At 44.6% G+C, this 21690-nt stretch overlaps 1 protein-coding gene across 6 annotated transcripts in view; it reads left to right on the forward strand.

The window, feature by feature from the left end:
* Positions 1–21507, forward strand: part of cicb (capicua transcriptional repressor b) — a 35508-nt gene extending 14001 nt beyond the window's left edge. The window contains exons 3-22 of one of the 6 annotated variants that reach the window (XM_070967485.1): positions 9033–9182; positions 9332–9506; positions 10092–10203; positions 10307–10489; positions 10614–10746; positions 10868–11046; positions 11169–11307; positions 11670–11767; positions 11868–12660; positions 12775–12882; positions 13022–13161; positions 13281–13441; positions 15870–16060; positions 17036–17506; positions 17594–17922; positions 18041–18198; positions 18301–18461; positions 18767–18901; positions 19936–20085; positions 20177–21507. In XM_070967485.1, coding sequence (XP_070823586.1) covers positions 9033–9182; positions 9332–9506; positions 10092–10203; positions 10307–10489; positions 10614–10746; positions 10868–11046; positions 11169–11307; positions 11670–11767; positions 11868–12660; positions 12775–12882; positions 13022–13161; positions 13281–13441; positions 15870–16060; positions 17036–17506; positions 17594–17922; positions 18041–18198; positions 18301–18461; positions 18767–18901; positions 19936–20085; positions 20177–20466 — 4256 coding nt within the window. In that variant the 3' untranslated portion in view covers positions 20467–21507. Of the gene's footprint in view, positions 1–9032; positions 9183–9331; positions 9507–10091; positions 10204–10306; positions 10490–10613; positions 10747–10867; positions 11047–11168; positions 11308–11669; positions 11768–11867; positions 12883–13021; positions 13162–13280; positions 13442–15869; positions 16061–17035; positions 17507–17593; positions 17923–18040; positions 18199–18300; positions 18462–18766; positions 18902–19935; positions 20086–20176 lie in introns of all 6 variants that reach the window. The other 5 variants (XM_070967486.1, XM_070967483.1, XM_070967481.1 and 2 more) reach the window with 5 other exon arrangements.
* Positions 21508–21690: the final 183 nt, after the last annotated feature.

Raw genomic sequence — 21690 nt, forward strand, 5'->3', positions numbered from 1 at the left:
AAGAAATATTGTTGACACTTCTTGATCTTGAAGTATATTTGCATATTAAATATGTGTATCTTTGTGTAATGATAATAAATATGATTCAGAGTACACACTGAGGATATAAATTTCATCATATTTATGCCAGAAAGTCCACACATTTCATGTTGGTCAGCATTATGTTCACGTGAAGGTGAAAACACAAGAATCTCCACTCAAACCTGGACGATTTAGGATTCTCCTACGTGGGTCAACAACTCATTAATGAAAACACATTAAACCCATTCAGGGACAGGCAAACTTATTGGATTCATCAGGCCTTTAAATTAAAATAGTATTTACAAAAATGAAAACCGGACAATCTGACGAATGAATAAAATGAGCAAACTAAATGTTTGGCATGTTCCTGCGGTCAGGTAGCAGCTTTCATTTCATCAGCGGTGAATGAAATTACTGTGAAATATGTGGCAGTTAATAAACGGACAATATAGGCTGATAATTCAGGAAACTAATATACTTCAAACACCTTATAGATCATATGCTAAAGTGCAATGTGTAAGAAGACAAAGAGAGCATGATATGTAATAGGAAGGGAGCTGTTTAAATTAGATTTTGCACAATTCAGAAGTAAGTAGTCTGTGAGTTCTTCCTTTCTCGTCTGTGTTACATACATTATAATCCCACACATGCACATTTATGTTCTGCGGTTTGATTAATTCACTTAGAAATAAGGCACCAGTCCCCTGGCTCGGTTACGCTCCTCAACTGACACTGTCGCACACTTTTATGACAAAGCTGCGTATTTTCTCTGTGTGTATGTGCTTTCCCGCCTAAGACACACTAATGAGTAAGTAAATTAAATGTCTGTTTAAGCATGCCCGTAACTTCCCATAAAAGAAAACTGTTAAAGGAGCAGGCAGAAAACCGACAAGGTGAAGGATGAGACCGTTTTTATGGTGTCACGTGTGTGTTGCATGCACTGTGTGTGTATGAGACCGAGTAACCGAGCGTCAATCATTGAGCACCGGATATGATGTGTGAGCGCCAAACGTCTGTTGCCATGGCAACAAAGCAAACATCACACTGATGTAGCCTGTGCATAACACAGAATATTCACAAATAGAAATAGCAGCTCCTTGTGTGTGTGTATGCGTGTGTGTGTGTGAGTGTGTGTGTGTGTGTGTGTGTGTGTGTGTGTGTGTGTGTGTGTGTGTGTGTGTGTGTGTGTGTGTGTGTGTGAGTGTGTGAGTGTGAGTGTGAGTGTGTGTGTGTGTGTGTGTGTGTGTGTGTGGGCACGTGTGCTTGTGTCACTTTCCACTGAGAGAGGAGGAACTTCAGCATGCTCACATGTGTTTACACACCAACACATTAGCAGTGGCTCCTTCTTACTCCGTCTCGGTTGTTTTAGTCAACAGAAACTGAAAACAGAAACAGTCCTGGATAATCAGAGGCTTTCCTTTAAATTATTCAAACGGTGACTGAAGTGTTCCAGGTCTAATATCCTTTACATGGTCATATTTACAACACATATTTCCACACCAGCTACTGTTTTCTGCTACTGTTTTGAAAATTACAGAATTTATTTAAAACACATTTTTTCCATTTACTGAGAGTGAGAATGTGGCATCCTCGAGCAGCAGCTCTCATTAGTCCAGCTCTGAAGTCAATAAGGAAAGTGTGCATGGTGTTCTTTTTATAGAGAGGACCTAGATGACTTTGTTGCCGTAAAGGTCCTAAATGAGTTTTTTGTGTTCGTTCTCTTGGATCCAAATCCGGGTTTTGACAGAAACACCAGCTTTCTCTGAATGACCACGCAGTGAAACTGCTCGGCATCTCACGTACCGCGCTGCATGATTATCTCTTAATAATTGTTATTAGCATCACAGATTCTTGAAAACAATTTTTTTTGATTGCACTTTTAGTTTCTTAAATGTAAGTGTTGTAGAGATATGTTCCACAAGATCCACGTATCAGTGTTGCTCAGATGACAGTATTGCTCAGTTCTAAATGATTGAAAGTAAAATAACAATATTGCTTTTGTACATTAAGTGTGTGATTCTCTATCACTGCCTCTCTCTGTCACGCATACACACATGCACACACAGTTTGTGCAACACTGAGGAAACATGTCACGCTCCCTTAAGTACACGTGAATACACTTTTTCGTTATTTTGCTCTTGGATGTATCTTTTCTCCTCGCTCCCACTTTCCTCCATCACATTTTTTTTATTTTTCTTTCTAAAAAATTATGACACGTTTGTTTTAACCCTTTGCTCCATCGCATTGCAGTGGCTTCGCTTCCCCTCCTCTCCACTTTGCTCTCCTCATCCTGGTCTACCCGGATACGGATACCCGGGAATAACATCCCCACTCCCTCCCGCCCTTGCTTTACGTAACGCTTAAAGCCCTGCATATCCTCCCTGGCCATGGCAACAACCACATCTGGATCACACAGCCATCTAGACTGGCACCAAAGCACATGTGAAGCCCTCAAGACTTACCACAAAAGTCATGTGCAATGATAATCCTATTTCCTATTGGGCGAAGCATACTTTGGGGAGATTCTCAAAATGCACTGGTGCAGTGGGACTCTTGAGTCTGAGGTGGCTCCAAGACTTTGACTGCATGCATGTGAAGTTAGACCGATATTCAGATTTGTGGCTGCTTTTTCAGGATCTTCAGTTGAACCCGCATTCATAGGTGATCACCTTCTTTGTGTGTTCCCCACGTCTCAAAGTTTGGAATGAGAAGAGTTTTTATCTAGCTTAGGAATTTCTTTTCTCTCCTTCATCCCACTCTCCTCCTTTCCTTTCCTTGCATCTCCAGCTCCACTGGTTTTCTTTCTGCTGCTGCCCGTCTGTCACCCATTTATCTGCAGGCTAGTAGTGCCCCCAGATGGCCAAATACACACATTACAAGTTCTTCTACACAGTGGATGGAGGGATATAGGTCTCCATGCACTGGTCTCAAGTTTGTGTTTCATCTGTTTTCCCCATTGCTAATTATTCGCTGTCAGGAAGAGAGAGTCAGTGAATCTGCTTAAGTAGCTACAGAATGTGAAGTGTGTTTTGTGAGCAATGAGATCTGTGCAGTTACCAGCAATTGTCATTTTATTCTTCTCAATACTCCGTGATGGGTCTTCCCTCTGCAACATCAAAAGAAAGAGGGGGCAGCAGGGTTTTTTATACTTTAACTGAAACTAGAACAAGGACATTATTGAGTCCAGTGTCTTAAAAGATTCTCCTGTTTGCGTCCCACAAAGCCACCCCTCTGTGCGTCCACAAGCCATGTAAAAACGATGGTTAACTTTATTTTGATACAATAGATGCTGATGGTCCATGGCAGACTGGTGACCACGGGCGACACGGGGACCTGTGCCCAACATAGCTGTTGCCATGGTAACTGCAAAGGACTGGTGGATCGAGTTATAATTGGACGGAGCAAATGGTGGGTTGTGGGAGGGAGAGACACAGAGCACAGGGGTGGAAGATGAATTAAGGGATGAGAGAGATGGGATGGGAGAGTGAGCGAAGGCGGCGCTCCGCCTGCATGGTGCCACCATAGGTAAAGAGGAGGAGGAAAAGTTTCTTATGTGAGGTCACATGGCGTTTGACAGATGTAATTGGGGGGTAGAGACTTGCATAAATACGCACAATAAAAGCACGATGCCTGTAAGCGGAGACAGCCAATGAAAGCTGCAGAACACCTACACAGATATTGCACTGCCAGCACGGCAGCAGGGAGAAATAGTTAAGCTCAGCAGAGGGGGAATTTCTCTTCTACTGTTTTTTCACACCTTTTCTTTTACTCGTGCTATTCTTCACCACTTATCTCTGTTATATATGACTAAGCTCTAAAATGCTGTGCCTTCCCACCAGCCTCCATGACTCCCTCCCCCCTTCAACTTCACATACATGCCGTCAACAGATTTTCTTATCTTAGCTGAACATCTTTTTGTGGTCAAACAACTGTTGTGTGAGAGTTAGAAAATGTCGCCCAAGTGACAACAATTCTTGTACACAAATACATTTGCAGTATGTTGTTGCTAATCCGTTTAGGATTTTACTGTATACAAACCAGTCTAAAGGAAAAACTCATTACTCTGCTCTGAATAATTGGTCAGATGTAGTTCATTACCACAGACTTGTAATGTTTACTCAGGGTTGAAACCACTGAGCAGCCACAGTAATCCCTCATCTCCACCCTGCCCTCTTTCACCCTCTTTTCCTTTCACTCACACAGCCAAGCTGTCCAACTAGCTGTGCTTAACACACTGTGTTCACTGGATTGACTTGTTGAGAGCTCAGTGCAGTTGATAAGCCTTAATCTCTTACTCTCTCTCTCTCTGTCTCTTCTTCTAATGCCTATTAGTCAAACCCTTACTGGAAACGCCTAGGCTTAAAAGAAGTACAGTCACCCCATATTTTTACATGACGCAAGATGCTTTGCTGATGCCAATGGACTGAGAAGATAAAGGCACATGAGAGTTGAGAGGATATTGAGTGCAGCTTAGGTGTACTGCAAAAATGCTTGTTTTTCTTTGACATGTTAGAATATTATTTCTTTTTTGTCCAGTCTTGTGTAGCTGCACAGACCCAAATTTTTGTGTTTTTCCTAATAGAGAAGTGTAACCAAGGACTGAAAGGGTTAACTTTTTTTTTTTTTTTTAAACTACTGAGGACAGTGGCGGACAGTGACTCTCACAACCTTATTGGTCAGTTCCCAAGCTCCTGATGAGCTGACTGGCTGGTAGTGGTAATTAAGTCCCTCCCAGTATTGTATTTGTCTTATGGATAGATGAGCTAAGCTGAGCATGACTTCTTGACTCATACAGTGTGACGGGAAACCATATCATGAGTACAAGTCTTCCTGTCTGTCTTAGCTGTGTTATTGCCTTAATAATATGCAGTAGGTATCTTTAAATGCATTCCCTGCATGTCCCCCATCTCTGGCCCCCCATGCCTTCCCTCCCTTTAAGAGAAGTTCTGTTTTCACAAGTTGTTTTCTCTCCACCCACCCACCCTCCTCCTCCATCCCTCCCTCCCTGCCTCTCCTGCTGAAACTGACTCTCAGTCTATTTTTACCCTCTGGTCCTCTCCACTCTTAGCCTGTTCCACCCATTTTCCCTCTCTTTCTAACCACCCCTACTCTCCTGTTTTCAATTCTCTTTTTCTCTCTCTCTCTCTCTCTCTCCATGTCCCTGCGAGTGTTGCATCAGAACATTTAAATTTCTGTCTGGAGGAGGCACATTTGCATGATGGAGAGATGGAAAAATGTTTTGGGATTTGAAAGGGCTTTTTATGGAGGAAAATTACATCACTGGCCTCTCTTCTGTTAGCTGCATTCCTAAAAGCAAATGTGTAGCATTATCAGAAAAAGACATTGCAGAAGTGAACATTGCTGAGTTATAATACAGTCTTTATGTTTGCATTCATGCTTGCACTTAACAACTTTGGTAAAATGCACAAGAAACACAGAGAATGACCCTGAATACTCATATAAGCATAATGGGAGTAGATGTGCATCGTCATCTTGACCTCAGAGCCCACATTAAGACCCCTCCATCCCCTTTACAGATTGCATAGAAAGACCACAAGAAGCGTGGAAAGTAAACAGGACATAGCTCACTAGCGCCTTCCTGCTTCGGATGGTCTTCGTGGGTACTTTAAATCTTTATCCGACCATTTGTAAGAAGGCAGGATCTTGTTTAACTTCTGTTAAGCCATTGGTTGGCCTACATCTGAGTGTCGGCTTTTGATTCGCGGTTTCACGCGTCAATCATGTTTACTACGAATCCTGTACCAATGACATGAGCCTGGGTGGGCTTATTGAAAGAAACACAAAAATACATATTTTTGAGGCATTACATAAACGCCAGATTATATAGCAATATGGATACAAAAGAGCTACATGAGTTTTTTTGTATTTATTGGTAATTTACGTTAAAGAGAACTCCAGCTTTTGTGGTAAGAAGAGCCGCTAGTCGAAAAGCCGGGTGAAATTTGCATATGACTGGCATTCCAGTGCACACTCCGACCAATCAGAGTTCGCGGCGGGCAGTTGACAGGAGGCTGCCTTGGCCAATAGTAGAATGGAATTCGCCGAAGAAGGCGGGACAAGGCTGGGCGAGGTTGACAGGACGAGAAGGGGAGGGGGACGAGTACAGGGGGGGCAAGCAGCCTAGTTTACAACAAGAGGAAGAGGGAGGGAAAGAGAAAGAAAGGGCCAAGGCTTGCGAGAGACACAACGAGACAAAAATAAGGGAGTAAACTCGGGCTAGGAGCTGTGGAGATGTGATAAGAGGACTTTTCTGGACCAAAACAACACTCGTAATACCAAGTATTAACCGAAGTGGACGGTGTGCGCGCCGATGTCGTCCGCACGAAGTGGCTAGCTAACCTGCTGCAGGCGGACGGACCTCACCAACGGCATTAACCTGTATTGCTTCTTTTAAAGCCCCCCGTCGTTTGCGGGTCCAGTATTCGGGCATCTTCATCCAGCCACTCGGTTGGTGTCTTGAGGAGGAGAAAGAAAAATACAACACCAAATGCGATTCACCCCCCCTTACTGCTCGCTGACGGGAGCCAGGAGTCCTCACCGTGGTCGCTTTTATCGCTATATTGTAGACACATCAGTTGGTAGCTAACGTCAGGTCTGTGGCCAGATTGGCCAGGTAGCATTTGAGCTGGTAAATCAGAGACTGTGCAGAGATCAGATGAGCTGGTTTGTAGTCGATATGGTGTTTGGTTGATCTCTTGATAATCAAAACTGATGGATAGCGGGCTTGTAAGCACTGGCTGATGGATGAATGCACCAGATTTACACTCATCGACATCTGCTTATGCGTAGTAAACACAAATAAGATCAGGCTGGCTGCTACCATTTTATAGGTGATTTTGGATCTTTGCAGGTGTTAATTGTCAGGTTACGACAGGTGCATAGTGCAATTCTGGGTGCAGGTAACGGGGAAAACAAGTTAGTATTTGGTGTAATGCACTTGTCAAACAGTCCTCGCTGGATTATTTTGGCAGCCAGTACGTGTGAATACGCCTTTGTAGTTGAGACATGAGAACAATTGCGTTTCTTTTGCCTCTGTCTGTGCGGCGGGTGCACGACCAGGGGCGTTCCCGAGAGGTTGGTCCAATTTGGAGTGGTGCACTTGAAGCTCCGGTTGTTGCAAGAGGCAGCTGAATTGGCTCCTTTGTGGTTAATTGTAAGAATCGGCAAGTATTAAAGTCGCCGTTGAAGTAAACAGTGTACACTTGGACAATAACCAGATTGTCACATCGCTCTTCCAAGTTTCAAGTAGACGCATCACCTTAGCTTTGATCGCCCCAATTTGCTTGTTGCGGTGCTGTTTATCCTGATCGACACGGTGCCCTCGAACAGGAGCCACTAGCTGTTTCCCTCGGGAGCTTCATGTGCTTCTTTATACCCACCGAGCCCTCATGTCTGCAGCTCTGTTGTAGCACAGAGCGAGGTTTGCCATGGCCCAGGAAGACTGCGTAGTTTTCGGGCGGATGTTTTAATCGAGGCCGTGGATGGACTCGAGGCCTTGTTAACCCCTTCATGACCAAGCTGCTGTAGTAATGTAAACAAACAGGGAGAGAGGGCATCGGGGGTAATTAGACCAAAGGGAGGAGGATCCTTGCCTTCGATCATAATCATCGTTTCAGTCGGTCGTCAATACACTGTTGCATTTACAGAGATTTAACTTAAGTTTTGTGATTTATTGAAATCGTTTATCGTACATTTTGTCCACTGATGTATGATTGTTCCGTGTGCGTTATTAGATTGCGGCATTCTGCGATACAGAGACATGGACTCGACTTGACAGACATTTTTCATTTTTTACTCACATTGGGACTCAAAAGAAGGATACCTCTGTATGCCACATCTTAAAATCCTCATGATGCAGGTTGATGATGCCGTAATTCTTGTGAATGATGACTGCAACCTGTAGGGATGAAACGGATACAGACACCATTGAGCACTTGTCGTCTTCTGTGAGCTTCCCATCAACACCAGCTCGAGATTTTGGATTAAAGATGTTTCCTTTCCTGGATTTATGTGTGTTGTAGAAGAGATATTTTAAAAGGACATATCATTATTCTGTTTGGGAGAGACAGCAAGGATTTCATTCAACCATGTTCTCATCAGAGAATCCTCAGTATCTCCGGCAAGGATTAAGCATGTTTGGTTAGTCTATGCCACTTGTCTTACTGTTTATATGAGTACAGAGGATCCTTTTTTGCCAAATCTTTATACATACAACAATATTTCACTGTTGTTTAGTCTTAGCATAATGCAATCCTTAAGTGTTGAATAAACAATGGACAGAATCTATTTTTGAGAGCTCACAGGATAGATTTTGTCATTTAAAACTTTTTGAGAGAGGCATTGTTTATTCACTAATGGAAATAAAGATGATATGACTTACAGAGTCCCTTTTTAATATATGAGGGTTCAGAGTGTACCAGCTTCTCCTCTCCATCCAGCCTGTTACTGGGAACAGAGAGTCCTTTTGTACATCTGCTGTTGTTGAAGTGATTTAACCAGTTAAGTGGCTGGAGGTGTGCTACTGTGGCAGTGCTAATATTCTCTGTTCTCGAAGTACTAATTTTGTCAGGAAGTTAATTGTATCCATCTAGTGTTACAGGTGTGAACCTGCCCCTTTTTAGATGGCTAAAATGACAGCCAGTAGTGCTGTGTGTCCAGAGGAGCCACTGTCAAAGCAGTTTGCTCTGATCTATCCCTGATGATTTATGTCTGTTCATTTGTGGTTTTATCACTCCTAAATGATAAAACATTGCAAAGTAATTTTAAGAAATGATTGGAGTTGATGATTGGAGTAGGAATGCTTTTCTGGTGGGAGTGTTGCACTGAGGGCCCTGATTCCCCAAATATGGAAATAGCATCTTGGTAGTCTGAATGCATGAAGGCCTGGTTCTTTTGAATGTGATATCTGAGCAGGGAAGCATCATATGAAGTTACGGACGTCAGATGGTGCTGGCTGTTAGTCATAACCAATGCTCTCTTTTTTTCTGCAGTGTGGACCAATGTAGAGCCACGGTCAGTTCCAGTCTTCCCTTGGCATTCATTGGTCCCTTTCCTGGCACCCACCCAATCAGATGCTTCGTCTCAGCCAGGAGAGGGCCCACACCCGGTCAACCACCCTCAGGCAGCCAGTCTGAAGACAGGTACCAAATACGCTTATGCCTGACTGAATGGCCATAGAAAATGTGTTACTGCCAGTGTCATGTCATTTTCCTTGGATTTGAATGTTGTTTTGAATACCGTACATTGTTTACTTGTCCTGATCAAGTATCTCTTTGTTGTTCTTCCTCAGAGTGTCAGGGGGTGGCAGCGCTGTCACAGGAGCCGGCAGAGGCACCTCCCACTGTAGAGAGAGGTCCCCTGTCCCAGCCTCCCCCCTCTTCTGATGAGCCGCCTCCAGAGAAGGAGAAAGGAGAAGCAGAGAGGGAGAGGCCTGACAGCGAGACTGAGAGTGACGTGGATGACCCGTGAGTATATGTTTTTTGTTTGTTTGTTTGTTTTATCGTGATTTTGTCTAGAAAGCTGTGAGGTAACTTAAATGCATGAAGATACACACCACACATGCACCCTTATCAGAGTCCGTACATAAAAGTGGTTATGTATTTGTCCAAGTCAGCCTTCGCAGTAATTTTCTGTGTGGTACTGTGTACCCACACATACAGTAAAGGAGTGTGATATTTTCTGTATCCTCGCGCTAATTTGGGCAGAAGAGCTCAATGCCAGAACAAAGCAGATGGGAACAAAAGCATTCCATCTCTGGGCTCTATCACTATATGAAAGGCAGTGGCCAGCCTGTCAGCCATTGAAATGGATGAGCTTTCTGCTGAAACTGCTGATGTATCTCATGGGAGATGAACTACTTGTGTGCTCTGTCTACATCTGATAGACTTGCAGCTCTAAGATAAATAGTACCAGTTATGGAGTATAAAATACATTTTTGAAATAATTAAGAGGGAAAGAGAAAGTTTAAGTCTGCCTGTGCGTATTGTTCTCAGTGTCTCTGTATCAATATCTAAAGATTACAAACAGGGCTGTTTTTTGTCTCCTTTCAGCTTCCTCCCAGGAGTTGTACCAGAGCAGCCGCTCTCTACGTCACCAGTAAAGAGACGCACTCAGTCCCTCAGTGCACTGCCCAAGGACGGTGATAAGAGCAGCCCTGGAAAGGTAATCTTTTCACTGTTCCTACTGGAAAATCAAGATTCTCAATTTTCCATTCACTGCAATATGTAATGTAATATCTCCGTGTCTTTATTGCTCACTCTTTCAGAGGGAGAAGGACCACATACGGCGACCAATGAATGCATTTATGATTTTCAGCAAGCGCCATCGAGCACTGGTGCACCAGCGGCACCCAAACCAGGACAACAGGACAGTCAGCAAGATTCTCGGGGAGTGGTGGTATGCTCTGGGACCTAAGGAGAAACAAAAGTACCATGATTTGGCCTTCCAGGTACTCAGATGCATTTCAGCAAAAAAGAAGAAAAATCACTAATAGTGTGACTTGATAGTTGCATACACTGTATTTTTTTGTCATTTTCTTCATTAATGCTTCTTGTCCCTCCTCCTGTTCCCAGGTAAAAGAGGCCCACTTTAAGGCCCACCCAGACTGGAAGTGGTGCAACAAAGACAGGAAGAAGTCCAGCTCTGAAGGCCGTGGGGTGCCAGGGGGCAAAGACATCAGAGAGAGGAGCATGTCTGAGTCCACAGGTTGGTCTCACTCAGCTCTCACCATGTACAACATACACTTGTATATTTTTATAGTATCTGTCATTTACAGTATTCTTGTCCTTTCCAGTCCTTTAACAGTCCTCTTTTTGAACCCTGTTAGAGCCCCATTCTGTGGAGCTGAAGGGAGTTGGTCCAGGTCTGGTGGGTGTCTCTGAAAGGAATACAGGAGAAGGGCATGTTGGCCAGCTTACCCGTCCCCGTGCCTTCTCTCAAAGCGCCATGCACAGCCTAGAACGGGGTGACAGGGGTAATACACAGGCCTTGGCAGAACTGGCACAGGTAAGAGAGACATACAGCTCAGTGTCCTGGAAAGATGATTTTGTAATAAGCAGTTTTCCTTATAAAGGCAGTTTGTTTCAAAAGCAGTTTATACTTTAGAGTCTCTTACTTAATTTTTTCAGATGTGTGGGGATGGTGGCAGCCAGTTTTCAAGTCATGCCCCACCCCTGTCACAGTCCCAGCGGGGGGTCAGCGAGGACATGACCAGTGACGAAGAACGCATGGTCATCTGTGAGGAGGAGGGAGATGACGATGTCATCGGTGAGAAATCAGACCTACTTTACTCATCAAACCAAATGTTAGATTCGAGATGATAAAGTGCAAGTTCGCTGCTTCCTGTGTGACTGACACACTTTGCCAATTTCCAGCAACTGCGTGCAGAAATATAATATTAAAGACCGGAAGTAATATCGATGCCCTTTGTGGAGCTGTTTTCCCAACTTCTTCACATAGCTCATAACATGGCTAAATTCTGTTCAGATTGTGATCCCTTCTATGTTTTGATTTCAAAGATCTGACGGGATTGAGAGCTAATTCAGACACTAAACACACCCTGACTTTATTGGATCATAAATGGCAAGGAATGTCAAGTGTAGCTGTAGTGTATTTTTTCTTTTCCACAGAGGACCCTTATCCTAGCAGTTCCATAGACCTAAAGTGTAAGGAGCGGGTGACTGACAGCGATAGTGAGCATGGTTCTGGAGACGAAAGTGAACGGAAGGTAACCGGCTTAAACATTTTTCTCCTTTGAGCATTACAGTGAATCTCATGCACACATTCATGATTTCTCAAACTAATGCCCTCTCTTTTTTTCTTTTCAGAGAGTTTTTGCACCAGTCATTTGCTCCTCTGCATTATCTTCCTCACACCATACCCCTCATGGCAGGAGTGTCTCGTTGTCCTCTTATCCCACCAGTAAGCGTTATGATGAGGGGAGATCAGGTGGGGGAGGGTTTTCAGATCACAGAAGGAAGGACAGAGGAGAAGGAGAGAGTAAGGACGTAATGGGAGGGGAGGCAGGAGGAGGAGTGCAAGCCACTTCTCTCTCCCTCTCTTCTGGCCAGTCAGTCATTTCCACTTCTCCAGCTGGTGGGACACCAGCCTCATCAGTAGGTTCACTGGGTTCGAACCCCCCTCTCGGCATTGGCGCTGTACGGGTGGCCTCTACAGTGGTGACCAATGTCATGCGTCCTGTTATCAGCACACCGCTCCCTATCGCCAGCAAACCCAGAGATGGAGGCACATCGTCCAGTCCACATCCACCAGAGAGGAAGTCCCTGACCCCCCAGCAGCAGCCACAATTTCTAATTGGTTCTGGAGCCGGAGGCGGGGCCACATCCACAGGGGGTGGGTACTACTCTTCATCATCACCTAATCCTGTAGGTGCAGGCGTGGGCCCAGGTGGTGTAGTGACTAATTTGGTGTTAGGAGGGGCTCTGTCTGCTCAACCTGCTGTACAGCTCATCACCCCCTCCCCCCAACCTCAGCCCTCCCAGCAGCAAGTGCTTCCCTCCACCGGTGTTTCAGCACCACATAGCCAAACCAACGGGCCTCTTCCTCTGCCTCTGCTTCAGCCTCAGTTCCTTCCCGCCTCTTCCCTAGCTCCTCCTGGGGGTAAGGCCATCACACAAGTTCAGTACATCTTGCCCACCCTACCTGCCAACACCCACCCCAAGAGTCCACCTCAGCATCTCAGCCAGCCAACCAGTATCTTCAACCTGCCCACAGCTCCACCCTCACATGTGTCCCTGGCCAATGGAAAGCAGCAGGGTACAAGTTCATTGACGGGATATACGTCCAGCTCTGCAGTGGGAGTTGTCAGCCCAGGAACTAGAGGTGAGAGTTTCAGAACAGCATGAATGACAATAAAGTTAAGCAGAGTCAATGATAAGGCCTTAGGTGTAGAGTACATAGCTATTATTCTGGTGGTGACTCCTAATAAATAACCCATTCTCCCTCTCCCTGTCTCCCTCAGTACAAACACAGTCTCCAGTGCTCCAAGGTAAAATGCTTGTTCCCATGGCAACAGTACGCACTGCACCAGCCCCTACCCAGCAGTTTCCCATTGTGGCACCACCTCTTCCTGTCCAGAACGGTGCTCAAACCGGAAACAAGGTCAGTGAGCACTTCACTGGAGACACAAGCAATTAGCTGACCACTTTCACATGCCACTCCTAAACTTGTATTTGTCTGATTCTTTTCTTTATTGTTTCCAATACTCACAACCTCCTCAGATCATCCAGATTGCTCCCATGCCTGTGGTCCAGTCCCAGCTGCCTCAAGGTGGAGCAGTCCACCCTGCCAACCCCTTCCCTGTAACAGTGGGAACAGCGGCTGTGGTGGCTCCAGGATCAGCCCCCTCCCAGGCTGTACTACTGCCACCTGCACCTACCAGGTAGGAAGTAAAGAAACTGCACATGGGCATCCACTGCTTACTGAACATCGGGCAAATTATATACACAGATCACACACATGTCAAATAGCAATTTCAAGCAACTGTTGGTTCACAGTTTGTGCTGAAGTGGCAAATACGTTTGCTGTCACAACAGTTACCCTGAATTGACTGTGAAATGCTTCTGTACAACTGCTTGTTGAGACTAAACTGAGCCACCTGCCAGTGTCAGAGGGCTGAAAGGGTCCTTTTAGACATGTGCTTCACTCTTCTAAAGTTGCTATCATGTTTGCAGTGCAGTGTTTCTGCTTAGCACCATTCAAGCTAAAAGGTTCACATTAATGCATTAAGAGAAAATGTATTCAGAAGAGAAAATGTTAGGATCTAAATGCCTGAATTAAGATTTATCAAGATGGCTGTCATAAATTTAAAATATAGACCCAATTATCATCTTAAATGTGCAAGATAATCTCTTTAATGTATCGTTTACAAACAAAATACTGCACATGAGCCCATTTTAAGGTGGGAAGAGATGTTCTCTCCTCATTTCAGGTGTGGCTGTTTTCTTTTTCATTGAGGATTTACACTCTCTAGCATTGCAGTGCAAACAAAGGGAAAAAAAACCTGCATTGGTAAATCCAATTGATCAGATTACCAGCCGAGTTGCCCTAAATTTTCAGATTCTTTCATGCCAGATATTTATAGGATGAAAATCGAGCAACATGCTGCAAATTACAGCATGAGAGCCAAAACTTACAGATCTGAGCACTTTCCTTTCTCCAAACCTAACTGAAACAGTTTGGGTGCTGTCTGCATGTGTTGTAAATGTGCGTATTCTGTCTAATGAATTCAATTCATGACAACAACCGGTGGGTTTACTAAGCAGGGCTGAGCCTCCTCCCAGGGCTGTAGATATTCAATGATCAGTCAGTGTAAACAACCATCAGCAATTTTAGTTTTCATCACTGAGGCAGCCTGTGTGAAGGCCCATTTTCCACTGGTATCCAGTAGTGCTGTGTCGTGACGTGGAGGATTTCTGAGTTCCCGTAATTCTTGGGCATTTCAGTTCTCTCCATAACGCTCGTGTTCGACTTGGAACTTTCTGTAATAGAGATTTATGCTTGATAGCCCAAAAGCTATTTCTTAAACAGATAGATGAACCCCAGCAGTGCTACAGATCAGATGTCTGTAAGGGCTATAAACAAATTATGTGCCAGTACATCTTGACTCATCTCTGACAAACAGGCAGCCATTTACGAACATATGTCAGTATCACTTCTCCTGCTCTGGGTTACTGTTGACCTCAGTACTGCTTCCATTATTGCCATATTGTTTCTTGCCACGTTTTAGTTGAGGTTACGTGAGCTAAATATTTTTTCACCATGATAAAAATCAAAATGATGACTTCCTTTGTGCATTTCTATCTATTACTTCCTGGGCTGTGAACACACACACTTTTTAACTTACTTTATTTGTCTCACTTGACGAAAAAATAATTGGATAAGGTGCTGCTGACATGACATGTACCTGCTCCATCCTCAGCTTACTGCAGTGCTTACTATTGAAGCGACCTTCTTTTATCAGAATACACTACTAATTTAGTTTGCAAATGAGAGGCAGCAGCCACTCATGGGACTTGCAGTGATTCAGAATCTCCCTAAAACTAGTAAACATCACTTCACCAATGATAAACCCCTTCAACCATCTTGGATTTAAATAAATTGGAAGAGCCGGCGCAGAAATCGTGTCTTAACCCAAAAATAGAAAGCAATCGCAAGTGTTTACATGACAATTTTCACCCTTTGGACAAATGGTACAATTCAACCATTTCAGAGAGAACTTCCAAGTGGACTTTAATTTGCAGTGGGATAAAATATACCATAACTAAGGAAGCTGCATTGTGTCATGTGGCATGGATGTCCAGATTTCTTTAAGCTGAACGAGCAGACAATGCGAGAAACAAAAACTCCAGCAGGGGTGCAGCTGTAGCAGTGCAGCTCTATTCTGGATGTGTTAGTCATGCTGCTGGTGGCCCAAGTTGCCTCTGCCTGCCTCCCCCACACTACCTCTCAGCTCATAACACACACACACACACACACACACACACACACACACACACACACACACACACACACACACACAAACACTAGTCATCCAGTGCTGCTTGCTATGATGTACACTCACCCACTGACCCTCACTGCAGCACTTCTTTTTTTGTCTCCCTCTTTCCTTCTAATCATGTCTCTTTTCCCTTCATTCCTGTTCTGGCTCATCATTGCACCTTAACACCTCCTGTCACCGCTATAACACCTTTCTTGATATATTCTTCATTAGAAAAATGTCATAGTCCCGTCTTCATTCTCCATATGCCTTCTTCATTTTTATTTTTATTCCTCTAATCACGTCTCCTTTTTCTGGACCTCCCGTCCAGGATCACCTATGTCCAGTCCACTCCAGGGGTCCCATCCACTCTGCCTCTGGTCTCAGCAACAACAGGCTCTTCCACCACCCAGCAGGCCCTGCCAGTGGCTGGATCTGCATATGTTCCATCCCCCCTAGCAACACTCGGGTTCACAGCCATTGCACCACCTGGGCAGACACTGGTTCAGCCACTGATCGCAGGTCAGTGCTGCGGAGAGATGTATTCATAGGTTCTAAGTATGAGCATTGAGAGGTTTTCCATTTCATAGCTTACATTAAAACTTCTACATGTTTTTTTTTGTATAATAATATAATAAATCTACTGGCTCACTTAAATCCCAATTAACATGACCTCATAACATCTAACCTCTTTTGGAATGGCGCTCCGAATTAAACTTCACAAACGGACATAAAAATGTTTTTCCTGAAATTAAGCCTCGTTCTCTTTTCCAAGATTTTTCCCCACCGTCTGCAGTTGATTTTATTTTCTCCAGTTTTGAGCCGATGCATTGTGGGAAAATAGTGTCCATCAACAGCCCACCGTATTTAGTACGTGTACGATCTGGACTGAGTGCAGTACTCTGTCACTTTTTTTCAGTGTCAGCACTGTTATGCACACAGAACCTGTAAGGAATCATTATGCACAAAGCTACTTGAACAGTGCATGGTGCTGAAATGAAGTCGAATAAGTTTACAGAAGAATAAGTCAGTAAATAATATAATCCATTCCTGTTTGACCAAAACAGATTCGTATTAACTTTCATTCAACCATAAAGGAAGTCGGCCAATGTTTATCATTTGCGGATAACCTATCAATTACATCTCTAGTCTCATAGTGCAGCACAGAGCATGTATTTGCATATATGAGTCATTTTTTTGCCAAATGAGTATTAATACAAGCTGCTTTGTACTTGGAAAAAATCTCTGTGGATGCATTTCTAAAACAAACTGTGTTATACCTCAAATTCATTCTTAGATCAAAGAAAATGAATAAATGATATGAAAATATATGGAAAAAATATAAGCTTGTGTTTCCGTTGTGAGAGGATGAATCACTAATTTGTAACATTAATCAATAAAAAAGCAGTGATGTGAACATTTATTCTCTTGAAAATGTTCTTTATTATCACTGTAAGAGTTAAAGAATATTTGGCCTCTTCTGTCTCCTTCGTCCAGGTCAGCCACCACTCCTGGCCCCAGCTCAGTCTCTGTCACCCTCCACCTCAGCCCCTGCCTCAGGCGGCCAGATAGTCACCGCCATCTACCCTCCTTCACCTAGCGTCACCATGGCAACAGGGGTGGTCTCCATGACAGCAGTACCCCCCAGTGTGGTGTACTCTGTGTCCAGCCCCTCCAGCGCTTCCCCGCACATCCTGTCAAAACACACAGCAACCCCCACCACAATCACGCACCCACATCCGCAGCTCCATCTGGACAGACATGCAGACAGGCACCTGCCACCGGACAGACCTGCAGATCGACAAACTGACAGACAGGCTGAGAGGCAGACAGACCAGCTGATGCATTTGGACAGACAGTCGGAGAGGCAAGCGCAGACCTCGAGCAGTAGCAGCTCAGTGGCACCTCCCAGTGGCACAGCTGTGTCTATGAGGCCCTGCAGTCCTCCGCTTCAGATCCAAACACCTGGTACTTGCTTTTATTCAATACTTCATCTCCAAGGCTGCGTTTTGTCTGAATTGTGTTACTGATACTGTTTTTTTAAATGTTTTATAGGCAGTACACCTGGTACGCCCAAACTAACCCAGCTTCCTGTCAGGACCCCTCAAAAAGTGAAGGCAACGGTGGCGAACATCCCTGTGGGCAGCTATGAAGGGGGAGGCAGAGGAAAAGAGAGAGAAAGGGAGAAGGACAGGGAGAGAGAAAGGGAGCGGGAAAAGGAGAGGGAGAGAGAAGCTGCAGCCACTAGTCATTTCTGCTTTGACCCTGAGTCTCCATCAACACATCCCGCCAATGAGCTGCCATCCTCTGACAGACCCCTGGAGGGCTCCAGTGCAGTGGACTCCTCTGACACGCGGAACAGAGAAAGCACAACCACCAAAGAGGTGAGAGGAACTTCAGACACCAACTTTGAGCTCTGATATAATGTGAGGAAAGTTGCCATCGTAATCATAACGTGTCTGTGACGTTGCATGAAATGCATAAATTGAACTTTCTGTGCAGGCTGGATGGAAGGAGTCCCTCCCTTCCTCTCCTCTCCCCCCTCCATCAGCCACAGAACCTGCCCTGCCTCCCCCACAGACCGACAAAGATGGTCCTGCGCCCAAAAAGGTCAAAGCCCGCCCACCACCTCTTAAGAAGACTTTTGACTCTGTGGACAAGTGAGTTAACACCTTTGAGAATCACACGTGTACGGCTGCAGAGATCATGGGTGGACAGTGTATATATACTGTACCTGTGTGTGTGTCCGTGTGTGTGTGTTGGTCTGGCAGGGTGCTGTCAGAGGTGTATTTTGAGGAGCGCTTCGCAGAGCTGCCAGAGTTTCGGCCAGAGGAGGTTTTGCCTTCACCCACCCTGCAGAGTCTGGCCACTTCACCCCGTGCCATTCTGGGCAGCTATCGGCGCAAGAGGAAGAACTCTACAGGTCTCGCTCACATTTTATGATACTCTGACTAAACGCTTTTAGGCTCCTTTTGGCGAGTTGCAGCGATTGAATGTGCAAAAATTTAGTGAACAGCAGATAGTTGCTGCCGTTTATGAAAAGCAAAGGTAGAACTCTCTCTATGGAGTTTATTGACTTGAGGTGTATGATGCTGTTGCTACACTGATAGCGTGTATGTGTTTTATTACTTGATGTCGCAAAGGCTGTACAGTATATTAGGACTTTGAAAAGGGGTCTTTTACATATAAATCTCATGCTGTGTCTTGGTTTCCTGTGTGTGCTTCTAGATCTGGACTCTGCCACTGACGATCAAGTCTCTCCTAAGAGAAAGAGTCGGCGGCGCTCAAGCTGCAGCTCAGAGCCCAACACACCTAAAAGTGCCGCCAAGTGCGAGGGAGACATCTTCACCTTCGACAGAGCAGGTAACACACAGGGAAAAGCAAGGGCACACAGACAATGACTGACATTGTCTAAATTTATTACAAATTGGGTAATCGAAATAAATTCCTTCTCCAAAGCTGGCTTAATATCGAAATAAATATGTGCCCTGTACTGCTGCAAATCCTACCTTTTCTAGATGCCCCTGTAAAAGAAATGGCAGACTGGACTAGGCCCTCTCTTAAAATCTGGAATAAAATACAGTCCTCTTTAAGGCTACCAAAGTTAATCTCTCCATTAAGAAGCACTGGATCTATGAAGACCTTTACGCCAAATAATTTAAGAGCGGCTTCAGAAAATGGTCACGTCAAAGACTGATCTGTCTGCATCAGTGATTCAGTGATGACAATTTTACATTTGAGCAGCTGAGAATTGAGTAGATATTTACAGCTGAGAACTTTCATGAAGATACATAAGGAATGGGGGAAAACTTGTAAAACCCACCCCCATGGAAATGTTTCCATTAGATACAATGGCACTACTGAGAGCAATACGTGAGGGACGGGACGGGAGGGCCAAGAAGTCATTTTAAAAATATTATTTACAGCAGCCTTGACGTGTATTACCATTAGATGGCTTAAAGCAAAGCCTCCTCCTACAATACGTGGATCCAAAATGTATGGAACTTTTATCAGATGGAGCAAATTACATATTCACTGAGGCTCCCAAAAAAAAACAAATTTGGCTTCCCTGATACAATGAGCCTCATTAGTCAGTGGCACTCGTCCCTCCTCTCCGGCTCTTTCACACCTCCCATATACGCTCATTTCAAAGCCAACACATAATGAATATGCTTTCCCGGGAGGGCCTGGATGTCACCCGTGCCTTACTTCTTCTGTGGTTTTGTGGACAATTACTCATACTGTTTTCTTTTTTCTTCCTCCTCTTCTGCCTGGGTGTCTTGATACACGTATATTTTGGAGTGGTTATTTATGCCCCCTTTGTGAATGTTTCTTGCTCAGTATTTGAAAAATAAGACTTTTAAAAAATCAGATTTTTCTTGTCACACTGATGTCAGGATGTGCCCCTCTCCCAGCCACTGATGGAGAAGACATCCTGACAGAACTGGAGTTTGATAAGGTGCCGTACTCCTCGCTGCGACGAACCCTGGACCAGAGGCGAGCACTGGTCATGCAGCTGTTCCAGGAGCAGGGCTTCTTTCCATCAGGTGAGACAAACACACACAGTGTATACAAGCATGTTCAGAATGATTTTCCACTTGCAGACATTCATTCGTCTTTTTCTTTCTTTGTTTCCAGCTCAGGCCACTGCAGCTTTCCAGACAAGATACTCCGATATATTTCCCACGAAGGTGTGTCTTCAGCTTAAGATCAGGGAGGTCCGGCAGAAGATCATGCAGACGGCTGCCCCCTCTGATGCCTCCGGTTTAGGCCTCTCTGACTCAACTTGCTCTCTCCCTGGACCTTCTGGGTCCCAGTCAGGAGAAGGATCTGCGAGAGGATGCGGGGACCTGCAGGATGAAGAAGAGGATCAAGGGACCGAGGGGAGCCCAGAGGATCCTCGTGATTCACAGGACTCTTCTAGATGAGGGATGCTGACAAGTTAGATTGACCAATCAGTGACTGTTGATGTCACACCCTTCCACCCCCTACGCGCTTTCACTCTCTCCATTTTTTTAAATTTAATCCACACTCTTAACTCTCCTCTGGTCAGATCCAGATTTCTTTCCATCCTCAGCAGCCAATCTGTGAGAGTGAGAGGTGTTTGTATGCAACGTTGGGACTTTTTTTGTTTAATTTTTTTTGGTTCTATGTGACCCTTGCACCAAAAAAATGAGACACGTGAAAGACCAGTGGCACAAAAACTACCACAACGCACATGTGCGTGCATACACACACATACACACCCTGCAAACTCTTGATTCCCACACTTGAATTAGCACTCTGTATTAACCACCTTGGAGAACGCTCCCATCCATGCCAGTGAACGAAGGACTGTTGTGCACAGCTGCACTCATTTGCCTTGAGGAGGAAGGGGTTCCCGCTTAGACGGAGAGACCTGTTTAACCCATTCTGAGACGGTGAAAAGTCAGCAGTTTTAAAGCAAGGACGATTCATGTTTTGATATTTGTTTTTAAAAGGGTTAGAGGAGTAAAAGCAGCGAGTATCTGCTTGAGGAACAAGCTGTATGTAGACTTAACTGTTGTGAGCTTGTGTCTCGTTTCTGCTGACTTTAGGGGGCTGGGCCCTCGACAGCAGGAAACTATTTGATTTGACCAGAGAACTCATTACCATGGACCTGCAAAGTTCATCTTCTCCATTTTATTGCTCACATGTAGACCTTCAGGCGAGGTCTACCTGGAGTTACTGAAAAAATGACTGAAACTCAAGTGGACTTCTGGCAGTGCCATCATTCCTACAATCACCTGTCTGGCCAAGTCCTCCCTTCTTGCGACTGATCCTAGCACATGCCAGTAGGAAGGAACCGAGCATTCCTGTGCCTCTCATTCGCTAGCCATGAAGGAAGGAGGTGGGTCAGAGTCAGCGGGCACATCCTGGCTTTTTGTTGTAGAGGTCAGGCTGAGAAGGCCTTAATCCTCTATTGCCAAGCAGTTTTATTAACTTTTTTTTTTTAAATAATTTGATTTGTATTTAACATTGTTATATTCAGTTTGTTGTTGTACTATTCCTATGGTTATAATTATTATTATTATTACTCCTCATATCATTGCAGTGAACCCTGGTCCTTTTGTTTCCTTCATTTATACCAGCTGTTGATTTCTGTTTTCCTTTTTTATAATTTTGGAGGCAGG

Source organism: Chaetodon trifascialis, chromosome 7 (assembly GCF_039877785.1).
Source record: "Chaetodon trifascialis isolate fChaTrf1 chromosome 7, fChaTrf1.hap1, whole genome shotgun sequence".
Lineage (NCBI taxonomy): Eukaryota > Metazoa > Chordata > Actinopteri > Chaetodontiformes > Chaetodontidae > Chaetodon > Chaetodon trifascialis.